This window comes from Lontra canadensis, unplaced genomic scaffold (genome assembly GCF_010015895.1).
Source record: "Lontra canadensis isolate GAN:19392208 unplaced genomic scaffold, GSC_riverotter_1.0 scaffold139, whole genome shotgun sequence".
NCBI classification, from domain to species: Eukaryota; Metazoa; Chordata; class Mammalia; order Carnivora; family Mustelidae; genus Lontra; species Lontra canadensis.
In genome coordinates this window covers 442,242-466,955 of record NW_022631133.1, presented here as the reverse complement: position 1 = coordinate 466,955, position 24,714 = coordinate 442,242, and the positions used below count along the sequence as shown (strand labels likewise).

At 44.3% G+C, this 24,714-nt stretch overlaps 1 protein-coding gene across 4 annotated transcripts in view; it reads left to right on the top strand.

Annotated features, from left to right (window-relative positions):
* The window catches only part of DLC1 (DLC1 Rho GTPase activating protein), a 412,671-nt gene extending 391,060 nt beyond the window's left edge, over positions 1-21,611 (top strand). For all 4 annotated transcript variants that reach the window (XM_032843405.1, XM_032843406.1, XM_032843407.1 and 1 more), the window contains 11 exons: positions 3,983-4,046; positions 6,140-7,560; positions 8,009-8,185; positions 11,263-11,422; positions 11,544-11,742; positions 13,443-13,656; positions 15,153-15,267; positions 15,892-16,110; positions 16,921-17,138; positions 18,121-18,294; positions 19,023-21,611. In XM_032843405.1, the coding sequence (XP_032699296.1) occupies positions 3,983-4,046; positions 6,140-7,560; positions 8,009-8,185; positions 11,263-11,422; positions 11,544-11,742; positions 13,443-13,656; positions 15,153-15,267; positions 15,892-16,110; positions 16,921-17,138; positions 18,121-18,294; positions 19,023-19,143 (3,082 nt within the window). In that variant the 3' untranslated portion in view covers positions 19,144-21,611. The remainder of the gene's footprint in view (positions 1-3,982; positions 4,047-6,139; positions 7,561-8,008; positions 8,186-11,262; positions 11,423-11,543; positions 11,743-13,442; positions 13,657-15,152; positions 15,268-15,891; positions 16,111-16,920; positions 17,139-18,120; positions 18,295-19,022) is intronic.
* The last annotated feature ends 3,103 nt before the right edge of the window (positions 21,612-24,714 follow it).

Sequence of the window (24,714 nt, the reverse complement as noted above, 5' to 3'; positions counted from 1 at the left end):
ACAAGTAGGCAGAGAGGCAGGCAGAGAGAGAGGAAGGGAAGCAGGCTTCCCGCTGTGCAGAGAGCCCAATGCGGGGCTCTCTTTTTTTTTTTTTTTTTAAGATTTTATTTATTTATTTGACAGAGATCACAAGCAGGCAGAGAGGCAGGCAGAGAGAGAGGAAGGGAAGCAGGCTCCCCGCTGGTCAGAGAGCCCAATGCGAGGCTCAATGACCCGAGCCGAAGGCAGAGGCTTTAACCCTCTGAGCCACCCAGGCGCCCCCAAAACTTATTATATTCTTATATGGATAATAATAATTATATTCTTATATGGATAATAATTGCTGATCTCTCAGCAGTCTACTTAGGGCAGAAGACACACACTTTTTTTCTTTTTCTTTCTTTCTTTATTTTTTAAGATTTATTTACTTTAGAGAGCGAGAGAGCACATGAGCAGTTAGGGCAGAGGGAGAGGGAGAGAGACTCTCAAGCCGACTTGGCACTGAGTACAGAGCCCGACATCAGGCTCAGTCTCATGACCCTGAGATCACAGCCTGAGCCAAAACCAAGAGTTTGACGCTTAGCCAACTGTGCCACCAAGGCGCCCCCAACTTAATGTTTTCTTGAGAATTACAATAATACTATTTTAAATATATATATATTTTTTAATTTGAGAGAGCACACAAGCCAGCGGTAGGGGCAAAGAAAGAGGGAGAAGCATACTCCCTACTGAGCGGGAGACCAATGTGGGGCTCAGTCCCACGACCCTGAGATCATGACCTGAGCTGAAGGCAGGCACTCGACCGACTGAGCCACCCAGGTGTCCCTCATGATGATATTATCTTAATACAAAGTTTAGTAGTGACCAAAAGTTACAGCTATGAAACTTCTGAGTTTTGGGGATTTGGATTGCTCACCAAGTTTCTTGTACTTACCCTTGTAAGGGATTTTTGTATTTGTTTCTTTTGAGAGATTGGCTTTGTCCCAGTCTTGTTAGTTATGCTGTATAATCCAACCCCAGTGATAAGGCCAACATCATGAGGGGGTCACATCAATATTAATACTGGGGGAGTGGTTTGTTTGCCTTCAAGCATATACAGATAATAATGCAAACTACTGTTGGAACACCTCTTCTGAAATGATCTCCGAGCACCTGGCTGGCTCAGTCAGGAAAGTTTGCAACTCTTGATCTTCGGGTCATGAGTTCAAGCCCCGCGTTGGGTGTATAGATCACGGAGATGATCTTGTCTCTCTAGCTTCTGAAAGATGTTCCATATCACTGTTTTCCTTTGGAGGTAACAACTGACTCCTCCTATCAACACACCAAAGAATTACGTAAATAAGGCGATAATCATACAGCGATAAGTACATATCCCAGCTATCATCTTCAGTCTGCACTTTGTTGTAAAACAGCCCTTGAATGCCTAACCAATGTCAAACAGCCTGCCGCATAGTGGATTTCAACTTTGTTACTATTTCTGTTCTATTAAAAGGAAGTAAATTTTTAAAGCAATTGCGCTAATTCCAAGAAAGTATCTTTTAAGAATTAGAACAATTCTTATTTGTCAGGTCTTACTTGGAAAATTGTTCCTTTCTCTTTTCTCGCATGTCTCTTGTACTTGTCCCTGTTTTCATTTTGCATACGAGGCCCAAATACCCGCCTGCTTTGCTTTTATCAGAGTGCCTGCAGCTTCCCGCAGTATAACTCAGGAGCCTTTGATGGCCCACCTTGTACTCCCTCCCCCTTCAGAGCAGGGTACAAGTTGCCCAGCAGATAAGACTGACACATTCCTCTGGAGCTGGGCCCCTGTGAGGGCCCCGGGGTTGGAAGCACCACGCCTTCCGGACAGATGGTGCGTCATACTAGTTGCCACTCATTTGGGGAAATCATACTTAGGGTATAAGCTGCTCTGTGTGTTAGCATCAACTAGAGATTAACTTTGGGAAAAAATGCAAGCTGTACTGTTTTTGAATGTCAGAGCTGCCATGTTTTACTCTTGTGGCCTTGGACAAGATTCATGACCTCTCCAAACCCCCATGTCCTCACCTATAAAAGGAAGGAGAACAGTAGTATCTGTGCCGTAGGGTTGTGAATGAAATAACTCGGCGCCTGAGCCGGAGCGAGCCCTCTTTCGTCTATCTCTGTTTCGTTTCAGTGTGGTCCCTCTCCGAGTAGCTAAGGTCTCACCAGTGGGCATTCTTTGGAGGTCCTGGGAACAAATGAATCTTACAGAAGCCCCAAGAAATAACTTCTAGGCTTCAAAATCAAAGTGCCATTAGTTTGGTGCTACCAACATAAAAAAGATAATGTTGTCCGTCATATAACTGGCCTCCAGGGTCTTTTTTGTTTGACTCAAATCTAGAATTTGTGAAGTGAGCCCCTCCCCCACTGCCGGAGGCTTCCATGCCTAGTAAACCTGGTTATAAACACCACTCAACCATTAAAGCCCAAATGAAGGCGAGTAGGTATTTGATTACAGGTTTGATTAATGAAACCCAGACCTAAGACTAACTATAACCATTCCGGATTCTTTAAATCTTGAAAACATTTGAGTACTCAAACACTGTGGGTCTAAGTCATTTAAGTAATGCATGCCCCTTTAGGGAGGGACCTTATATCCACTCATTTCAAAGTTAGGGTTTTTTCTTAAGTTATTTGTTTTCTTTCCCTCCCCATCAACAGAGAGAATTTTTCTGAACACAGGCAACAGAGGCGTTCTGAGCTATCTTTGTTTATTCTGTAAACAGGCTACCACGTAATGTATGAAATCAAAGACAGTCTTATCAGCAGGCAAAAATACTTTCTGTCCTTGTGCATCAAGCTGTTAGACCAGTTGCAAGAACAGAATCCCAAAGATAAAACCTAGAAACAGTCTCCTGGTCAGTTTGAATTTGTGTGAATTAAATGCTCTTATCCTATGAAAAAGGTAGAATTGCAATTATGGGGAAAACTGGGTAGCTGAGCGTGGAAGACAACAGATAATGCTGAAGGTTTATTTGAGGAAGACCGAGTGCTGGTCATCTGGAAGCTGTTAGGGCTGTCATTTACACTTCTACAATACCATGTATTGCTGTGTATGGAAAGGCCTTCTCTTTTCAGCTATGTCATTATTTCCTGATGAGGATTTTTGTTTTGGGATTTGTTTTCTGTTGTTGTTGTTTCTTTTATTTCTTTTTTTTTTTCCTAGTATTTCATTTTCAACAAATGAAATTGTTTCCCTAATTATAAATTGACACTACTCTTTGGCAGGGGTAAAAAAGTATTCAAAGTAAAAATATCACTCTTGTTCCAAAAAGAATCTGATTCAAGTGCTGATTCATGAACTCTGTTGTAACCCTTGAAGCTGCTGTATAAAAATTTTTTCAGTAATCATTTACACTATTGCTATGATTGTCCCAAACATTATCCTGTCCCATACAGGAAGTTGTAAAAAGAATTGGGATATCAAAGAGGCACCAATTTCCTTACCGTGTAAGAACTCACTAAATTTTTGAACAGAGTGTCCAAGATTGTTATGTCTAAAAATTGGCTTATTTTTCTGTTTGAATTTTGCTTTGAGGTAGAATATGCCATTTATTTTTATTTACCAAAAACACTGTTTGGTTCCTTGTTGCTGTTCCTGTTTCTGTGAAAGGAGACATCACTGGCTCTTAATTCTTGGCACTGTGTGGCACTATCTAATGGCTCAACCAAGGGACTCTTGGAAGAATAAATTTCCCCGTTGAGACTTGTTTTTTCTGTGAAGAATAAGAAGCCCCTGATAGTACCATAGCAAGATGTCCTTTTCCTATAAAATAGTAATACTCAATCTAAATGAAGAAGTTTAAGAAACGTCAAGGTATTTTTAAACTTTTCACCTTGTAAAGAAGTTTGTAACACTGTTCTGAATTATAGAATAATTTTATAGAATAAAGAAATTCATTAAACATGTCACCTGTCTGGAAAAAAAATTTACCGCTCCTTGGCTTCCTATCTTTGCTAACATTCTTTCTTTGCCCTGTAGGCGTCTAAATACTTTAAACAAATGTGCAGTGATGAAGCTGGAAATTAGTCCACATCGGAAGAGAGTGAGTATATAAAATGTATAATAGGATGGGAGGAAAGCGGGCAGACCAAAAATTGGATTGTGTTTTGTAGGAGGTTTTGTCTCTCAAACTCTTATTACTTCCTTATTCCAAAAGTCTACATTTTTAATGTACATAATCCAGTCAGATTTACCCAAGATCAAATAGCCTTATGTAACTGAAACCAGTCGTTGCAGCTAGCCAGTAAATTGAGGTTTCCCCACTGTTTTGTTTTGTTTTTAATGAGATAAAATTGACACATGATACTACTAGTTTCAGGTGTACAACATAGTGATTCAGTATTTATATATATTACAATGTGATCACCACAACAAGTCTAGTTAACATCCATCACCTCACAGTAAAACATTTTATTGTTGTGGTGAGACTTTTTAAGGTCTTTCTTAGCAAATTTCAAATATACAGTACAGTATTATCAACTATAGTCACCATGCTGTACATCACATCCCCAAAACTTATTTATTTTGTAACTGAAAGTTTGTACCTTTTGACCCTTGCCTCTGGCAACCACCAGTCTGTTCTCTGTGTCTATGAGGGTTTTTTTTTTTTTTTCCAACTGTTTTTGACAGGAACAAATCATCTATTATTTTGTGTTGTTAATTCAGTGCCTACTACAGATTAAAGGAAGGAAGCTTAGGAAATCCCAGTGAGTCCTCCATTATGCCCTTCAGGACTTAAAGCTAAAGTTCTTTGGAAAAACTCTCTTTCTTCCCACACGTAACAGTAACTGTGTTTCAGGGCTGCAGGGATGGAAGAGAAGGCTGGCTTGTGGGGTACTGAAGGATAATGGGAGCCTGGAGGGAGGAAAAGAGTTGGGGGAGACGGAGGGAAGGGCAGGAGATCCCACACATTCTAGGCAAATGGTGGTGCATAACTTGTGTATGAAATGTGAGGTCCTTTTATGAGCTCTTAAGAGAAGAGGTGGGTGTAGTCCTGGGAGTGAGTGTCACAAATTAGAGTAAACAGGAATCAGGTTGGTCAAAGAACTTATGTCTCTGACTGTTCAGAGTACAAATTTTAATTATCCTTGAGTCCTTCACTTGCAACAAGCTGCCTTTTTGGGGGAGTTAAACCTTTTAAACAAATGAACTGGAACCTCAGCACCCACTGAGCTGTGGAGAGGAGTCTGTCAGTCAGCGTGGGATGCTCTCTACTCATTGTCCTGTGAAACGTGGGTCATGTGACATTCTCCACACCGGTGGGAAAGACCTGCATCCTTCTGAATGGTGCCTTTTGATACCCCGCCTAGAGGGCTCAAATGCAATACTCTGTCACGCAACATAACCCAGAGTCCCACCCATAAATCAGGCAGTGTCAGCAACGATGTTACTTCATGTTTTCGAATGTTCCATGCTGTCAGGACTGGGTATTTGTGAAGCCTTGTTAAATTGCCTGGAGCATGTCTGAGGTTGAAACTTCACAGGACACGTGTGGCGTTAGCTCCCCACCCGGTGTCTGGTCGGGGAGGGAACAAAAAAGACCAGGTAAGAAGCTGAAAAGTGTCAGACTGAAAAATTGTGGGGGCTTATCCCCTTGCTTGGTGTCTTCACTGGTCTGTTAGGAGATGTTGTACACTCTTAGGGTGGCTACATATTCTGGTTATCATTCTTCTTAAGGGTTTGAAAACTACCTTTTTTTAATTGCAAAAGAGACTATAAACACATGCTATCAACAGACCACAGAATTGGAGGCAGACCAGAGGGAGTCCTACCCGTTGCTGACTCCAGTTCCAAATATTTTGCATGCCTGGAATTTTCACAGATCTCAAGAGGTTTTCCTCTGTGAGCCATTAAAGAACAGCCTATAGATCCAGCAGTTTCTACAAAATAACTCTTAGCCTGAAACATCCGGGCAGGCTTTTTCCTGTTAAAGTCCTGAGGTACATCTTTGTAATGTAAAAAAATAATAAAATCCTCATCCAGTCGAATAATAACATAATAAAATAAAGATACAAAGGGGGAATTGACACCAGTGGCATATTATGAGCCGCGTCCTGGGCCTCCGGCCCGGGCATGCATCCTGCTCCCTGCTGTCCGCCGGTCCCAGTGATGAATGCCTCCATTCTGTCCTTGCAGAGTGAGGACTCGGACGAGGACGAGCCTTGTGCAATAAGCGGCAAATGGACTTTCCAGAGGGACAGCAAGAGGTGGTCCCGGCTGGAAGAGTTTGATGTCTTTTCTTCAAAGCAGGACCCAGCCCCCGGGGCCCCCGATGACACCCCCCTGAAGAGCGCGGCGAGCCATGAAAGCATGCTGACGGACCTCAGCGAGCGCCAGGAGGTGGCTTCGGTCCTCAGCCTCAGCAGCACGGGCAGCCTCCCCATGCATGCGCCCCGCGCTGGGGACACAGCGACACCCCGCACGAACTCCGTCATCAGCGTCTGTTCCTCCAGCCACTTAGTGGGCCAGGATGACTCCTTCTGCAGCCTGCCCTCTCCCAAGGAACTGTCCAGCTTCAGCTTTGGCATGAAGGGCCACGAAAAGAACGCCAAGTCCAAGACGCGCAGCCTGCTGAAACGCATGGAGAGCCTGAAGCTCAAGGGCTCGCACCACGGCAAGCCCAAGGCGCCTTCCAAGCTGGGGCTGATCATCAGCGGGCCCATTCTGCAGGAGGGCATGGACGAGGAGAAGCTGAAGCAGCTGAACTGCGTGGAGATCTCCGCGCTCAACGGCAACCACATCAACGTGCCCGCGGTGCGCAAGCGGAGCGTCTCCAACTCCACTCAGACCAGCAGCAGCAGCAGCCAGTCGGAGACCAGCAGCGCCGTGAGCACTCCCAGCCCGGTTACCAGGACCCGGAGCCTCAGCGCCTGCAGCAAGCGGGTGGGCATGTACTTAGAGGGCTTTGATCCGTTCAATCAGTCCACATTCAACAACGTTATGGAACAGAACTTTAGGAACCGTGAGAGCTACCCGGAGGACACAGTGTTCTACATCCCGGAAGATCATAAGCCTGGCACTTTCCCCAAAGCCCTCTCCAATGGCAGTTTCTCTGCCTTGGGGAATAACAGCTCCGTGAACTGGAGGACCGGAAGCTTCCACGGCCCCGGCCACATCAGCCTGAGGAGGGAAAACAGCGACAGCCCCAAGGAGCTCAAGAGACGCAATTCCTCCAGCTCCGTGAGCAGCCGCCTGAGCATCTATGACAACGTGCCAGGCTCCATCCTCTATTCCAGTTCGGGGGACCTGGCCGACCTGGAGAACGAGGACATCTTCCCCGAGCTGGATGACATCCTCTACCACGTGAAGGGCATGCAGAGGATAGTCAATCAGTGGTCGGAGAAGTTTTCAGATGAGGGAGACTCGGACTCAGCTCTGGACTCGGTCTCTCCGTGCCCCTCTTCTCCTAAGCAGATACACCTGGATGTGGACCACGACCGAGCCACACCCAGTGACCTGGACAGTACGGGCAACTCACTGAATGAACCCGAAGAGCCCTCGGACATCCCGGAAAGGAGGGATTCTGGGGTTGGGGCCTCCCTGACCAGGTCCAATAGGTGAGACCCTTGCTTCCCTCTGGAGATTGGGGGAGGGGGGCAGGGAGGGACTGCTTCCGCCCTTGTGTGGGGGAAATGGCATTTGTATTGTCAGGTGTGGCATTTGTAGCCCTGCGGGTTCCCAAGAAAAGTGACAGACCAGGAGATCTGAACATCCAAAAAGCTTAGAGACTGTTTAGCGGGTACAGCGTTTCAGTTGGGAAGGAGGATGTAAGTCCCGGGGGTGACTGCTGGTGATGCTTGTGCAACAGTGTGAAGGTGTTCAAGGCCTCTGAGCTGTACACTTGGCGGTGGTGTATTTTACCCCAGTGGAGGGAGGGAAAGAATGGGATGGAAGTTGAGTCCTCTCTGTTTCTAAGACAAGACACCAGCGAGCAGCCACTGCCGATTTTGCATCTCCCTGTTGAAGAGCCCTTGTATTGACTCACTCCCCGCTCTCCTCCCGCAGGCACAGGCTCAGATGGCACAGCTTCCAGAGCTCCCATCGGCCGAGCTTAAACTCCGTGTCTCTGCAGATTAACTGCCAGTCGGTGGCCCAGATGAACCTGCTGCAGAAATACTCGCTCCTAAAGTTAACGGCCCTGCTGGAGAAATACACACCTTCTAATAAGCATGGCTTTAGCTGGTAAGGGTTAGCTGTGCTCAGTCAACTAACTGGAGTGGTTTGGGCTCAGTTCCTTGAAGCTGTCCCAACTCAGTATGTAACAGTTCTATCCTTTATGGTACCTGTAGACGATCACCCGAATTTAATGTCTGCATTCTTGAGGCCCTATTTGATACTGCTCAAGCCAGTCGCACTTTAGGGAATAAGTGGTGGCATTGCTTGAGTGAGTTTCAGCTCTCTGATGGACAAATCGCTGGTTGTTGGGGTGACTCTGTCACACTGTGGAGCTGCCTTCTTCCCAGGGTCAGGCAGAACCCACCAGGGCTCCTAGGTGGCTCAGTAGGGTAAGCATCCGACACTTGATTTCGGCTCAGGTCACGATCTCAGAATCGGGAGATCCAGCCCCTCATTGGGCTCCGTGATCAGCAGGGAGTCTGCTTGAGGATTTTCTCTCTCTCTCTCTCTCGATCTCTCCCTCTGCCCCTCCCCCTCTCTAAAATAAATAAATCTTAAGAAAAAAAAGAAATAACCCACCACAGATAAATATATGTACAGTATCAGATCAAACTTCTACAAAGAAGGAAAGAAAAATTGTGTTCGTATCATAGGATATTGAGACCAACTTTGAAACATTTGACATTTACAGCATCTGGCCTTATAACCCTCTTCGTGTATATTTTTAGAAATCATTTTTGATGTAAATATTTGAAGCATCACTCAAAAAAATCTACCTGTGCTAAAAAATTCAGGTTATTTTTTTTAAAGAGTTTTTTTTTTTTTTTTTTTTTTTTTTTTTTTTTTTGACAGAGATCACAAGTAGAGAGGCAGGCAGAGAGAGAGGAGGAAGCAGGCTCCCCACTGAGCAGAGAGCCCGACGCGGGGCTCGATCCCAGAACCCTGAGATCATGACCTGAGCCGAAGGCAGAGGCTTAACCCACTGAGCCACCCAGGCACCCCTCTAACAGAGATTCTTAAACAGTGAATAACAAGCACAAGGAATCCACTGCTCTGAGATAGTGTAGACTAAAGTATATGTGAAGGTAAAATTCATCAGATGAATATCAGATGTTCATCATACTTTCAAGAATACGGCCCTTGGGGGCACCTGGGTGGCTCAGTGGGTTAAAGCCTCTGCTTCAGCTCAGGTCCTGGGATCCCAGGGTCCTGGAATCGAGCCCCACATTGGGCTCTCTGCTCAACGGGGAGCCTGCTTCCTCCCCCTCCCACCCTCCCCACTCTCTCTCTCTCTGCCTACTTGTGATCTCTGTCAAATAAATAAATACAATCTTTAAAAAAAAAAAAAAAAAAAGAATAAGGCCCTTGGCATATACAGCACAACTAGAGACCACTAGGCCACGTGGGTCATGCATGGGACCTGTTAAGTGCGTACCTTAAGTTCTCTGCTATCAGTGCGAAGCAGACACCTCCCCCCAGATTGACATCCAAGTACATCTCAATGTCTGCAAAGTATCCTTCAGCCTTTAAACTCTTCTGAGTGGTTTATCGTCCCAGTTGCACAATCTGCTTTTTATAAAAACAGAAGCAGTCCATTTCTCTTAGTAGTGGCCAGAGGTACCCGGGAGAGTCAGCAGTGTTCTCTCTCTCCTCAGGACTCGTAGTGAGTTTAACTTCAGCATCAAAGCACCTCCCGTTCAAAGGCTGTTATTATGTGAGCCTCGCTAAATACAGAAGTTGTTTGTTCTGAATGACAGAAATAAGTATTGACCGGTTTATCCCCACATGCTTCGGATTCTCGGTGGAGATCGTAATGTGTTCTTTGCACATTCCGCCGCCAGGCTTTTCTCCCCTGACAAAGCGAGTATTATACACACTTAGAGCTGTGATACCATATACTTAACTGTATGGAAATACAAATTTGGCTCTGCGTTTTACTCTTACCTTTTGTAGGGCTCTAAACGGTAATGTGTCGTGGCTGTGGGGAAGCCCTCAGCAGGCAGAGCAGCCTGTCTTCTGCAGTGTTCCTCTGAGCTCAGAGCCCAGTTTTCCCTGCTGGCTGTTTAAAAATACATATTTTATATTCTCGTTTCTGAGTTGCCCACCCCCTTCCCACCAAACCCTCAAGAATCTGAAAGTTCGTAATACTTCTCGAGTTCTGGTCAGTTTTTCCAGTGAGTCAAAACCAAATGTAAAAGCCTCGCATTGTGGGATCCGTGGAAGAGGGAGAAATTCTACGCAGTTCTTTTCCTGTTCGGCCTTGCCCTTTCTTGTCCCATCTAGAGAGGTCACTTGTAGAGCTGAAATTTCTGCTTGACGGCATTAAATGCATTACATCGGTTTCCTGCTGTTCCATTTACTGCTGGGGCTGGACCTGGTTTTAGGACTCCGGGGAGCCTGGCGGAGGCTCACAAAACCTTCATTGTTCTTTTCCATCTTCCTTTAGAAACCTAAAGATGTTATACTCTCCGGGGTCATCAGCAGGAGGATTTATTTTGACTTCAGGTCATTAGCTTGGCCCCCACTGTTGAGCTATGGAGTTGGTTTTCATTATGTTGGACCAACACCACACATCTGCTCTTTCTTCATCCAGCATTACATGATCCTTTTATGCCTTAAATGCTTTGAAACTCATCAAAAACTTAGAAATGATTCTTATCCATTTATAGGACGGACAGGAGCATGTTTTTCAAATTGTCATGAAGTGCCTTGTTAGGGTCCTGAACGTTTTCTGTTTTTGGTCCTTCCTGTGCTGCCATTTTGTGAGGAAGCCCATCGGCTCCCTTAAGAATATAGATCCAGTTCTCCGGGGTTACAGTGCAAAGAGAATCCCCAACAGAGAAGATGTTCCTGGGTCTCATAGCCCCCAACTCTCAGAAGATCCAGAATAGCCCTGTCCCACGGAGCTGTCTGGGATAGTGGAAATGTTCTATATTCACTCCTCTGGTGAATATATGGCCACAGATGGCTAGTGAGTTCTTGAACTGTGGCCAGTACAACTGAGGAACTAAATTTATAATTGTATTTAAATAGCCACCTTATTAGCACAGATCTAAAGCCCAGAGGGTTTCCCTGCAAAGATGGATAAGGGTATAGAGACAAATAAACATCTCTCCCCACCCTCACTACTGGTCTTTAAATAGGGCAGTGCCCAAGTTCATGAAGAGGATCAAGGTTCCAGACTACAAGGACCGGAACGTGTTTGGGGTCCCTCTGACGGTCAATGTGCAGCGCACAGGACAGCCCCTGCCCCAGAGCATCCAGCAGGCCATGCGCTATCTCCGCAACCACTGCTTGGAGCAGGTGAGGACTGCTGTGCGCAGGGCCTATGGGACCGGCAAGCCTCAGACTCAGGCTTCCTTTCTGTAATCCTGCTGTGGAAATGCTGCTTCTATCCTGACATGTCATGTTTTTCTTCCTACAGGTTGGGCTCTTCAGAAAATCCGGTGTCAAATCCCGGATTCAGGCTCTGCGTCAGATGAATGAAAGTGCCATAGACTGTGTCAGCTACGAGGGCCAGTCCGCTTATGATGTGGCAGACATGCTGAAGCAGTATTTTCGAGACCTTCCTGAGCCGCTAATGACGAACAAACTCTCAGAAACCTTTCTGCAGATCTATCAGTGTAAGTGTTCTTTGATCTCCACGTTGTCAGCCTTGGGGAAAAGTGGGACCAGCTGAAACCTGTGGCTTCCTTTCATGCCATTCTTTGGGACCCGCACGATGACCTCTTCGAAGTTTGTGGAACAGGTTTCTGTAAACCTGTTGAATAATGCAAAAACAAATTTCCCTTATCGTTCTCTAATTACTGGTGCAGTTACACATTCTTATATTCTTTTGGGGGGGATTGGGGCAGAGGGAGAGAGAAAGAAAATTCAGGAAGCTCCACGCCAAGTGCAGAGCCCAATGTCAGGCTCGATCTCATGACCCTGAGATCATGACTTGAGTCAAAATCAAGAGTCACACTCTTAGCTCACTGAGCCTCCCAGGTGCTCCCCACATTCTTACATTCTGATCCAGGAGCTCACACTTTCATTTCCTTCTAGAACAGTGTCATCGAAGATGCTTAGAAGAGCAGGTACCAAGATATTTCTGTTGATGCGCATCTCTGTAGCAGGGCCTGTTATGTTTAAAACTTCACAGGTGTCTGTGTGTTTTATCTTGCTGTAAAATGAATAAATAATCTTTTTCTGTTATTCATCTCCGCTTCTGCCAGAAATACTTGGGAAAACAATACCCATGCCCTTCTCACTTTTAAGTAAAGCTTAAAGCAAACAGTTGTCTAAATTAATGATCAAGATCAGGATTATAGCATTTACAGCCCCGTGTTTTTCTTGGCTCAGTGTGGTGTTACAGCGATGTAATATAAAAGCAGCTTCTCTCTTCGTGCTCAAATTGTCTTTAAACCAGCACATTGGACTTTATTTTATGAGAAATGGAGCTGATCTGGATTATTTCATTATTTGTTTCATCCTTTCAGATTTTATGAAAACACAGGTCACATTTTCCCCACCAAGGTATTTGTTATGTACTGTAACCATGGAGCTGTTTTAATCAGTTTGTGCTATGGAGTTGGACTTGAGTGATTTGATTTTTCCACCACATGCCTCTTAAAAGACAGATTTGCCTAGTAAAGGAGACCTTAAGTTTGGGCCCAGCTTTTTCTATGTGTATGTTATTTTACTGGCTTGTTTCTCAAGCATATATTTTTATCCTCGTTTCTCAGTACGCTTTCCAAAACTTAAAGAAATTACTAGGAAAATAGCTGTTGTTTCAGCTGAGTGTTTTAGCAACTTCCTTTCCGCATTTTACAAATGAGCAGGTCAGTTATAATTCCGGAAAGTCCCCAGAGATACTGAGCATTTTGTGTCAAGGCTGAGAGAAAGTTTTTATTCCTTTGTACATATCTCAGATATGATTTTTCACTGAGACTAAACCAAAGTGTAAATGTGTGTAATGCTTTCAGTAATCGAGAATGGTAAACTAGGGATTTCTTAAAAAAATTACTTAGAAAAGGAGAACTAATTTCCGTAAACCCAAAGAACATCATATCTGGAGTTGAACTCCGAGGTGGATTTACAGGAGGATATTGGCACTGTAGGTGTTGAAAATTTTTTAACTCCTCCACAGATAGGAAATACTTGAGGCTAGTGACGCTGGTGGCGGTCCCTAATTTCTTCTATATTAACCTCAAGTACACTTTCTGCAAGTACTTGTTCAGTACTGGGCACGAGGTCTTTGGGGCTGATGTTTGCTTTGGGACGTTTCCTCGCAACGTGCATGGACAGGCGCTGAGCTGACCGGGGAAATGCTGGTGTTGTACAGGTGTGCCCAAGGACCAGCGCCTCCAGGCCATCAAGGCCGCCATTATGCTCCTGCCTGATGAGAACCGGGAGGTCCTACAGACCCTTCTTTATTTCTTGAGCGATGTCACAGCAGCTGTAAAAGAAAACCAGATGACTCCCACCAACCTGGCTGTGTGCCTAGCACCCTCCCTTTTCCACCTCAACACTCTGAAGAGAGAGAATTCTTCTCCAAGGTACGGGTCCAACAAGATGTGCACACATACGCTCTGTTCTTCAGACCGGGGCGGCCTACCTTTCCTTCTCGGTTGTCCCCCTGGGTTTGCTGGATTCACACCTGAGGCAAGCAAATAGGAGTTTGCCTCCTTCCTTCACAGCCCTCCTTTCTTGTCAGCCCTGGGGGTGTGAATTTCTAGACAATTTCATGGCAACCAGGTTTTGAGAATTAGATTTGGGTATGTGCTTTGCCCTGGCAAGTGTTTGCCCTGACCCTCCATGGCAACCTCTGTGACCTTGTCGTCACACTCTCTGCCAGCCAAAGATCACGTGGATTTCCTGATCTCAAAACTGGATGGAAATAAGGTGCTTGCCGCGGTGGCTTCTGCGGGCTGGAGAAAGCCAAGCCCCCAGCCTGTGCTGGAAGTTGTAAGGCAGTTAGCTGGGTCTCAAAGAACTAAGGATAACAGTAAACCTCAAAGCCAGGACATGGCCTAAGCCCATTGTGTGCAAAGCTTCTCTTTGGATGTAGGTAAGCTGGGAGTGGCTGAAGAAGTCAGAGGATCTGGAAAATACCAAAGGCTGTTATTTGCTCAGCACTTAACTCAGACCCAACCACCGGACTACACCCTTGACGTTCATTCTCTCATTTAATCCTTGTCACAATTCGAGGAGGTGTAGATCCTGGCAGGGAAGTGAGACTGTGGGGAGGGTCAGTTTAATAAGTAACCTGCCCACACCTGACGGGGAAATGGCCGAGCCCATTGGAACTGTTTACTGCTGTGAAGGCATCACGTAAGGGCCTCACAGCGGATAGGTCAGAAAGGAGGCACTCATTGGACGGCACCCTGTACCTCCAACCCATCCTGCTTATCCTTTTCCTCAGCTCCAAAGGTACTTGGCGGTTGCTCTTTCGCTATAGGCCTGAGGTCTGGTTGTGCTAGGGGATGTTAGCTTTGCTTCTGAAAGCCATACAATACTTAAAATATCTTTTTATCTCATTCTCACGTGAACTGAGGCATTCCATCTTCAATAGGATAGGGAACTAGAGATGAACAGAAGAGAGAGATCAGATAAGATGAAGACAAAACCTATAGGAAACAATAGATGGTCCCCTCGCCTTCAGGAGGGGATTTTATTTAAACCATAAAGAATAGTGACACTATTTACTACCACATATGCCTCCTCTCCATGCACCCCTTGAAGCTGCCTTTCTTTGTCCCCACCAACATACCCAGACCTTCCAAGCCACCCTATTTAAATAGGAACCTGTTTAATGTGATGGCTTAAAACAGCCTAGATCTCCCTGAAAACCGTCCCTTTCATGTTTTTTTGTGCTTTGCTGATAAAACTGAGGAATCTTAGTAATCAAAGTAAAGCTCTCCTGAACCTCTTAGTAACACATAGGCTCCAGCAAGATGGTTTATTTTTCCCTCTCTGGGTTTCCTAGAATAACACATTAATTAAAAACATGTAAATATTTGAATTTTCACCCTCCCTTGTGTCTTCTGTTTAGGGTAATGCAGAGAAAACAAAGTTTGGGCAAACCAGATCAGAAAGATTTGAATGAAAACCTCGCTGCCACTCAGGGTCTGGCCCATATGATTGCTGAGTGCAAGAAGCTTTTCCAGGTAAGGAGCTGGGGAGCTTTGTTATTTGCTGAGGGTAACATAAATCACTAGGACAAAATCTGGGGCTCCCAGCTTGTTCACATCTTACCAAAAGATTTTTCCACAACTGGAGATGATATGCATAGCTCAAGAATGTCTTTTTTTTTTTTTTCCCTTCACTGTAGCAGGGATGCGCCTTTTCTAAGAACATCTTTTCTGTTTAATGATGTATAAGCTCTTTAGAGTTAATGTGTTGAATGAAATTTGCCTATCTCCATGCTCCTGACTTAGAAAGCAAAAGCAACCAGTGATCTGAAATAAATTCTGTATCTGGAAAGCCTCCTCCTCTACGTAAAAACCACCTGGTATTCATCATTTACCCTCCTACTGTGACTTTCCAAAGCAGAAGAACACCTTACATGAGAATAGGCTTTTTTAGATACCTCTATGAAGGTGATGTGGCCTCATGATACCCAGGGAGGTGGGCAGGCCCAGCCCTCACCGTGTGGGTAACAGAGAGCAGTTGGAGGGCCCGCGCTGCCCTAGAACCTGGTGTGTTGCCCTCACACCGCCCTTTCCACTGAGGGTCGTCAGGAACAAGTACAGGCACACTCACCTCCTTTTGGTCTCTCATGTCCCCCACAGGTTCCTGAGGAAATGAGTCGATGTCGGAATTCCTACACGGAGCAGGAGCTGAAGCCCCTCACTCTGGAAGCGCTGGGACGCCTGCATCACGATGCGCCAGCTGACTACCAGCACTTCCTCCAGGACTGTGTGGACAGCCTGTTTAAAGAGGTCAAGGAGAAGTTTAAAGGCTGGGTCAGCTACTCCACATCTGAGCAGGCCGAGCTGTCCTATAAGAAGGTAAGTCTTGGCCCTGTTGTCAGCTTGTTGTGTTCCAGCGGTCAGGGTTCAGGTTCCACAGGTGAGACCCTGTGGCCAGCTCAGCTCTCCATGGAGATCTGTCACTCACTCCCGTCCTTGTAGACCTGGCTAGCCAGGTGATTAGGTTCCCCAGGTAAGAGTAGAAGCCAGGTCAGCAAGGAATCATCGTTATCTCACACTTGTTGGAGGAACCAGACCATTCTCTGAAATCCTCTGGTTCTACAGAATCACAGTACGGTTCCCTGGGCTCAAGGTATTGGGCGTTAGGGCATTCTGTGACATGCTTAGATTTTTCCATAATTTGATCAGAATCCCCTTGCACACTCCTCTGTTCTCAGCCACTCTTCTCTTGGCCCTTTAATGAGGGCGGATTACTTGGGGGAGAAATTAACTTGTTAGGACTAAAAGCCCCTTGAGGTCAGGGACATCTTGTATGGCTTAGCGTGAGACCCATGATAGTATTTCTTGATCCTGTCTCTGCCACCTTGAAAAGAGATAAAAAGTGGAGAGCATCTAGATGGCCATGCAGGTGTTGGCATGCAGATAAATGATCTTAGTTTTATTGCATTGACCCTAATATGAGTCCCAGGAAGAGAGATGTTAATAATTTTGACCGGAAAATTGGTCAAAGGCCAGGTTTTCTGGACTGCTCCTGAATATACCTACGGACACCAGCATATAGGTAATAATTAGTCTGCAAACACGTGACTGTAAATACAGCTGGCAGTATGCCTTCAAAGTGTAGGTGTGTATTAGTTGTCTTAGCACTGAAAAAAACATGCTTTTCAGGTGAGCGACGGACCTCCTCTAAGGCTTTGGCGGTCCACCATCGAAGTCCCTGCCATGCCTGAGGAAATCTTAAAGCGCCTACTCAAAGAGCAGCACCTCTGGGATGTAGACCTGTTGGATTCCAAAGTGATTGAAATCCTGGACAGCCAAACTGAAATTTACCAGTATGTCCAAAATAGTATGGCGCCCCATCCTGCCCGGGACTACGTTGTTTTGAGGTAAGAGCTTCCAGATGGATCACTGTAGCAGGGATGCGCCTGGTGTCACTGAATGTGATGAGATGGTAAAATTATGTGAAGTAGAAGGTATGCTTCTGTTGAACCCTTCCAGATACGGAAAATGTATCTATATATCTGCCAACAGCATGTTCATCCCTGAAAATAGTTAGAATGCTTTTGGAATTGAACTCAGAAATAGAGGCACATTCGGGGCACCTGGGTGGCTTAGTTGGTTAAGCATCCAAATTCTTGATTTTGGCTCAGGTCGTGATCTCCAGATCGTGGAATCAAGCCCTGCATCGGGCTCTGTGCTTAACATAGAGTCTGCTTGTCCTTCTCCCTCTGCTTTTCTCCATGCTCACGCTCTCTCAATCTCTCTCAAATAAATAAATAAATAAATAAAATCTTTTAAAATGTTTAAAAATACAATAAATAGAGGCACAGTCAATTGGCTATGTTCACTGGTAGCAGATTCTTGCCCCTTTTAGGACACATTTTCTCGCTAGAAACAGCTAGTGAATGCATAAGCCAGGAAATAACACTGAAGTCCCCAGGGAGCTGTGGTTAAAGCCGAACTGTATATAATCTGTAAACTCTCTGGAGACAGTATCGAATGAGGAATTCCCAAAATCCTTTAGGAAATGGCACATCATTAGTCCAGAGCTTTCCAACAGAGCACTACTCATTTGGATGTCCACGTGCTAGTACATTCGTGAAATGTAAAAATGGTTTTCAGTCCCACATCACCTTGGTTCTCCTTCAGAGAACTGGTGTGTGAATATAAACACGCTGTAGCGGCTCCATATGGAGTTGCTCTTTTGAGAGCCCTTGGACAAGTTCAGAGGAAGCCACCTCTCCAGGACTGGGTCACACAGCACAGGAACTGATCCTGCCTCTCAGCTGTCTCTTCTGACACGGGGGCCCATTTTCAGCTTGGCTTCTAGGAGAGTCCATCTTTTTCCCTCTGGTTTTATCTCTACAGAACATGGAGGACCAATTTGCCAAAGGGGGCATGTGCTCTTTTACTCACGTCCGTGGATCACGACCGGGCCCCTGTGGCAGGGGTGCGAGTCAATGTGCTTCTCTCCAGGTATCTGATCGAACCCTGCGGGTCAGGGAAATCCAAACTCACCTACATGTGCAGAGCTGATTTAAGGTAGGTTCTGGTTCTCATTTTTGTGATATGGTGAGGGTCAGGAGGAGGATGAGACTTTTTGTCTGATACAAAGAATGGCTTATGTGAACACATCATTGTATCTTATCTACTCCCTAAAGAGCAGTTTTCATAAAGTAACCCCTTCCTGTTTCTTGGTCTCTGTGGGACCGCTTCCTAATTTCGATCCCTTAGAGAAAGTGGTAATACACTTCTGCCTGCATTTAAAACCATAGGAACTGAGAGCTTGAGCTAGCAAGCAGATGATTCTCATTTTATATTCAAAGGTATTTGAAAATCTGAATATATATGAATAAACTTATGTTTCAGTAATTAATCGAATGAGTGCTCATACCAGAAAACTCAATGAAATTCAGCAGTACAGCCAAAACATGAACCTCTCAAAACTTTACAAAGTCGTTAAATTCTCACTTACAGTCTTTACACCTCGGTACATTTTCAACCATCTGCGTGATCAGTTTTAGTTCTGTATGCTCGAGCTTTCCTTGAACAATGTCACTCAGCATCTGTACTCAGTAAGTTTTTCCTTGAGGGACTTCTGGTTCCAAAAGTTCAGTGGCCGTGCCAGGAGGTTACCTGGGACTACCAGGAGTAATCTTTGTTTACGTGGCTTCTGGATCGAGACTTGGAAGTGTACTCAGAGCTCCGGTCCGGCTTCTTTCAGTGCTTGCCAACGCGGAGAATCCATCTGCTTTTCCTTTCCATTGCAGGGGCCACATGCCAGAGTGGTACACAAAATCTTTTGGACATTTGTGTGCAGCTGAAGTCGTGAAGATCCGAGACTCTTTCAGCAATCAGAACACTGAAAGCAAAGACACGAAATCTAGGTGATCATGGAAGCCGAGTGGCTGTGTCCACTGTCCGGACGTTAGTTTCTGGACGCCCTTTGCCAGTCCTTGGAAGACTGGGTTCTGAGTCTAGTCCTGAAAAACTAAGAAAAAACTAAGTTGGCGTGTGGGGATCAATTGTAGCGATTTAAGACGTTTTTAAAGCTGCTTCCTGTTTGTTGAAGGTCTAGATTATAGACCTTGACTGGAATATATAAGACTGTGCAAAAGAAAAAAAAAAGTATTCTTATTCAAATTGCTTCTGAGAAGCAAAACTATAAAGACGTTACAGAAAATAATGAAGATACTTCATTCTCTTGCGATACTGGTGTCTGTGTCCCTATGTCATTGTATTTGCAGCGTGTTGGGGGACTGGTGTATCCACTGGAGTAGATGGTCCTCTTCGAGCTGTTTCTCACTGAGATGAGCAAAGAAAGGTTTGCACAGAGGAGTGTGTGTATGTGTGTTTGTTGCTGGTTGAATGGCAGAGACATAAACGTTGGATGCGGTGTCTGGTACACTGGGAGCCTCCGAGAAGGATTTTGATGTGTCAGGTTCAGTTTAACCTGGAATTTCTGACTGCCCATGGACCCATCCAGAAAGGGGACCCAACACCCTTGTTCACTTACTTTTTTTTCTCCAAGTTCTTAAGCACATTCCTTTTTTTTTTTTAAACCAACCTCTTTCCCTTACAAATAATTGTAGTCAATTTATTCCTGTGTCCCTTCTCAAACACGGTTGTCTTTAGACCTGATTGCAAATAGTGAAGAGTTTTTAACCAGTATAAATTAGTTCAGGGAAGAAGCTACCCCCCTCCCCCCCTACCACACTTACTAGCTCCAAAGCATAGTTTCATTTGGGGTTTTTATGTTTGTTCTAGAAGTCAAGATAAAACGACCCAACACTCCTAACATCTCTCCCGAATCAAGCCTCAGAACGTTTTACCTGTTGGAATGCTTTGCGTTTTCATGTTTATAACCAAAACTCTTGAGGACACACCAAAAACATAGGAAATTATATGTATCCCAAGGAAATCCCTGTAAATTTAACCCACAGCATTAAAATTTAACAACAGGTGCTGATTGTTGTTATTCACAGCATTTCTGAAAGCTATGCATGCTTAGTTGTTGCATTTGTCCTTTTCAGCAAATAGTTTTTCTGGTTTTGCAACCTTTTTTTTTTTGCTTTATTTTCCCTACATTTCTTTTTCTTTTCCTTTATAACGATGCCCTTGGACTATATTTTAGTGGTAAAGGAAAATAGTTATCATAGGGAAAAAAAACAAAAAGCGCCAGCACAGTTTCTCGGAAGGGTAGGTGGTCTTTCTCCAGGTTGCACTGTAACCGTACAAACCGACTCATGGGACAGTATTAGTGAATTTTGTATGGATCAGAAGTGCATAACGTATGAATGAGAGTTGTAAGAAGGATTTTTATTTTGTTATAATCTAGTTACCGTTGTCAGTGTTATTTCAAAGGTTCTTTGAAGAATTTGTGGGGGAAGGGAAGATTAGAGTTTTAAAATTTGAGTATTTTGGATATCAGTGTTCCTCATGAAGATATACTTGTATATTCAATTTTAATAGCTTTCAGATTTGTAAGATTGTATGTTGTATATACCATTCTATTAAGATAAACATGTATACATGTCCACTGTGCTTTTAAACATAGATAAAGCATGTTAAAAATTATTATTTAAAATATACTTGTATTTATACCTCAGATATTCTTTTGGGTTTTGTACCTCAAGGCTTTTGTTTTTTTCCTAATGTAAATACACTTTACGTGAATACAATCTAAGTGAAAAAAAAAAAGAGGTTTATAACTTGCTCTATATCTGTACAGAATATAATCCGTAAGTGCACTATTAAATGTTTAAAGTAAGGGAAAGGTCTGGCCTGCTTTCCTGTGTATTGCATCTCACGCCTACTCTTAAAACCACAGATTGCAACGCGTATCATTCTAGCAGCAGCTAAAATGAAAATCAGATTTGCTGAAGGAGAAATCGGACTGCAAATCATTCCGAGGCCAAACTGCCACTGAGCCACTCACTAACAAACAGGAAACCCTGGTGAGGGTTCAGGAAACATGGAGATTCTCTCTCAACAAAGGTCGTTAGGAAACGATGCTGAGAAAGTTACAAGAATAAGGAACCAGCGAGAAAAAGATGCTCAGAAGCGAAGCCAAGGTCACCATTTAAGTCCACAAAAGGTCTCTTTCCCACTGTTCAGCTTTCCTGTGGAAAGGATTCCTTACAGTTTGACAACAGGAGAACTCCAAGGATGTGAATGTTCCAGGAACTCTGTAAGTCACCTCGAGTGCTATCACCACGACTTACTAATTGTGACTAATCACCTAGATTGTAAGCTCTTTGAGGGCAGGGCTCTTCTACACATCTTTATAATCCCCTACAGCAGCTTTCAGTGTTTTGTACTTGTAGGCACCTAATAAATTTATTATTTGCTAAATGGAACTCATTGAATCAGCTTCTGTTATTTGAGAATGGGGAGAACCTGAGATGCCGTCAGTCAGAGACCTCACTTGGGCGCATCACTGCCCATTTTGGGATTGCAGAGAGTGGACGCGGTTAAACCCAAGGAATCTGAAAGTTCAAGCTGGAGAAGACGCGCGGATGCTGTGTAGAGAGGCTGTCCACGCTGATTCTAAATGAGTTCTTTGTGATGGAGTTTTAATCATAATACTGTTTCTCGGGAACTGATACCATTTCAGAAGAGGTTTTATTCTGACACTCAGTCTGGGCATAGTTAGAGGGGGAAAAATGAAACCGCAATAATTTTTAAAAGACAGAGACCAAGGGTTTTTTTTGTTTTGTTTTTTTGTTTTGTTGTTGTTGTTTTGTCTTCTCTACTTCCAGACCTGGTTTCCTCAGAGCTAAATAAGGCACAGGGGGGGCGCCAGGGTGGCTTAGTGGGTTAAAGCCTCTGCCTTCAGCTCGGGTCATGATCTCAGGGTCCTGAGATTGAACCACACATAGGCTCTCTGCTGAGTGGGGAGCCTGCTTCCTCCTCTCTCTCTGCCTGCCTCTCTGCATACTTGTGATCTCTGTCTGATAAATGAATAAAATCTTCAAAAAATAGTAATAATAAGGCAAAGGGCCCTTGGGTGACTCGGTTCAGAGTCTGCCTTCGGCTCAGGTCATGATCCTGGGGTCCTGGGGCTCGAGCCCCACGTCCAACACTGCTCAGCAAGAAGCTGGTTTCTCCCTGTGCCTGCCACTCTCCCTGCTTGTGTGCTCTCCGTCAAACAAATAAGTAAAATCTTTTAAAAAAAAATTTTTTTTTTCAAAACCTATGTCTGAAGCCTGAAATACCTACAACCTTAGTTGTCAGGCTGCAGAAGGTTACCGGGAGGGAGGAGACAGCCTTACTGACACCACTGTGCGTTCAATTGGCTTTGTCAGGCTACCCATTTACTTCCATCTACTCCTTGAGTCAAGTTACTCGACGCCTACTGTTTACCTCACACTGTGCTCAGTACTGAAGATACGGCAGTGAGCAAAATGTCTTCACCTTCCCAAAACAGAACTAAATGCTCACGGACACTAATGGAAATGATCCGCTGTATACTGGCTCTGAGGACAGGCTCCTATGGGGTGGGGTGGGGGTGTTACAATCAGAATGGAACAAAACTCAAGGCAGTTATTAAACTGAAAACATCTTGCTCACCAAAGTATAGATAGAATAATTGGAAATTACGAGCAAAATCAGATGGTTCTTTAAGAGACTTTTTTTTTTTTCAGAGCTATTGAAGACTAGTGAGATTTTTTGAAAAGTAAAATCTAAAGAAAAATTAAGATGATCCTAATCCGTGCTTTCTAACATCACTAGTTAGGGGTGTGTGTGTGTGTGTGTGTGTGTGTGTACAGGGAGAGACAAAGACTATAGATAGGTGTAGAATTTTACAACATCATTCATGGGTCCTTATTTCTGTCCACTTTTCACACTTAATTTAAGCTTCACATGTACCCCCATGAAGCATAAGTATTATTCTAAAATAAGGATACACCTTAGAGAGGTAGTGACAATTAAGATATCCAGAACCAGGGGAAGGAGTCAAGACTCCAGCCCAGATCCACTGCCTCTACCATCTTTCATTTACTGACCTTTCCCTAATCAGGAGGTAAATTTCTCATCATAGCAACCAATCTGCATAGGCCTAGCTTCAGAATTGAGAAGAACTCTAGGAAAATGAAGGTTCATAGCAAAATAACCACATTAATCCAGGTCTCAAATAATCCCTACAACTAAGATGCTGAAGGTGATATGAAGTAGGAAAATACACGTATGAGGCAGTTTGGCTTCAAGTTAATGCTTGAAAGAATTTATAGTTCTGTTTGCAAGTTGAGTATCTCATTTGAAACTTACAAAGACTCCATTTGGGCTTCCCTGTGAAACAGGACAGGTTCTCCCCGTCTGCAAGCGGAGAACAATTAGATCCCTGCTCTGATTGCAACATGCCTAACCCCTCTGGTCTCACATTGCTTCAGCAGGACAAGGGGAACATCTACCTACAGGCTTCTTAACGTGCAGCTCAGGACCAGAAACCCAGTCCTGTGACTTTCTGCAGTATGTCATTGTGCCCTTCCCAACACACAATCTTACCATGAAGTACAACTGAGATCTTCGTGAAGGTGCTTTGAAAAGCAAGGGTTCGTGAAAAGGAAAGGAGATTTCATGAAAGCAAAGTGGGATTGGACCCAAATGCTTTACCTCACCTGCCTGTTGAAGCATACATTAATGATTATAAAGCAGAAATCCTCAACAATGAGATCATGGCATGCATGTCATCTTGGTGTTCCATCAGGATGAAATTTGCCTAAGGAATTTAAATTCCATTTGCCCAAGGAATGCAAATTACAAAAGACCTCAAAGAGCCTGTGGCAGGGAGAGCTCATGTAGGTCTGTGCAGTTGCAATGAATTTGGGCCCATTCTCCAGGGGACGATCAGTCCTTTGCAGGCAGGGAGTTTGCTAAATCATGTTGGCAGCTGTAGCCCAAAGTAATTACCCTTGCTGTGTATACACAGTTCCCATTAGAGCAGCGGTTTGCCTGTCTGGGCCCAAGGCTGTGTTGACACCTATAGTATAAACAGCTCTTTGCAGAGATTTTTCATTTCATTGGACTTAAAAAAAAATAGTTCAGGTCTAGAAACATTGCCCCTCTTAGGGGATTTTCATTTCTTTCTCTCTCTTTCCTAGTAAGATACAAAGCATTTTGGAAAGCAAAAGGCCTTCCTCTCTTTAGGACTCGGAGAATGGCTCTCATCAACCATGGTGAGTGACTTGATCCTGTAAAAATAATCTAATTCCCAAGGAAACTGTTTCAGAAAGCTTTGTAGGTTACAGGTACCTTTCAAGTCCAAGTGTGTCTAGCTCAAGTCTGAATGGACGTGTTGACCTACCTAGTACTAAGCTTGTAATGTGCTGGGTACTGGGATATGTGCATTACACACAGTTAATGTCACCTTTAAATTTCACAGCAGTCCTTTGAAGGAAACCTTTCAGACTCATTTTATACATGAAGAAGCTCAGAGAAGTGGGGAGGCTTAAAGAAACA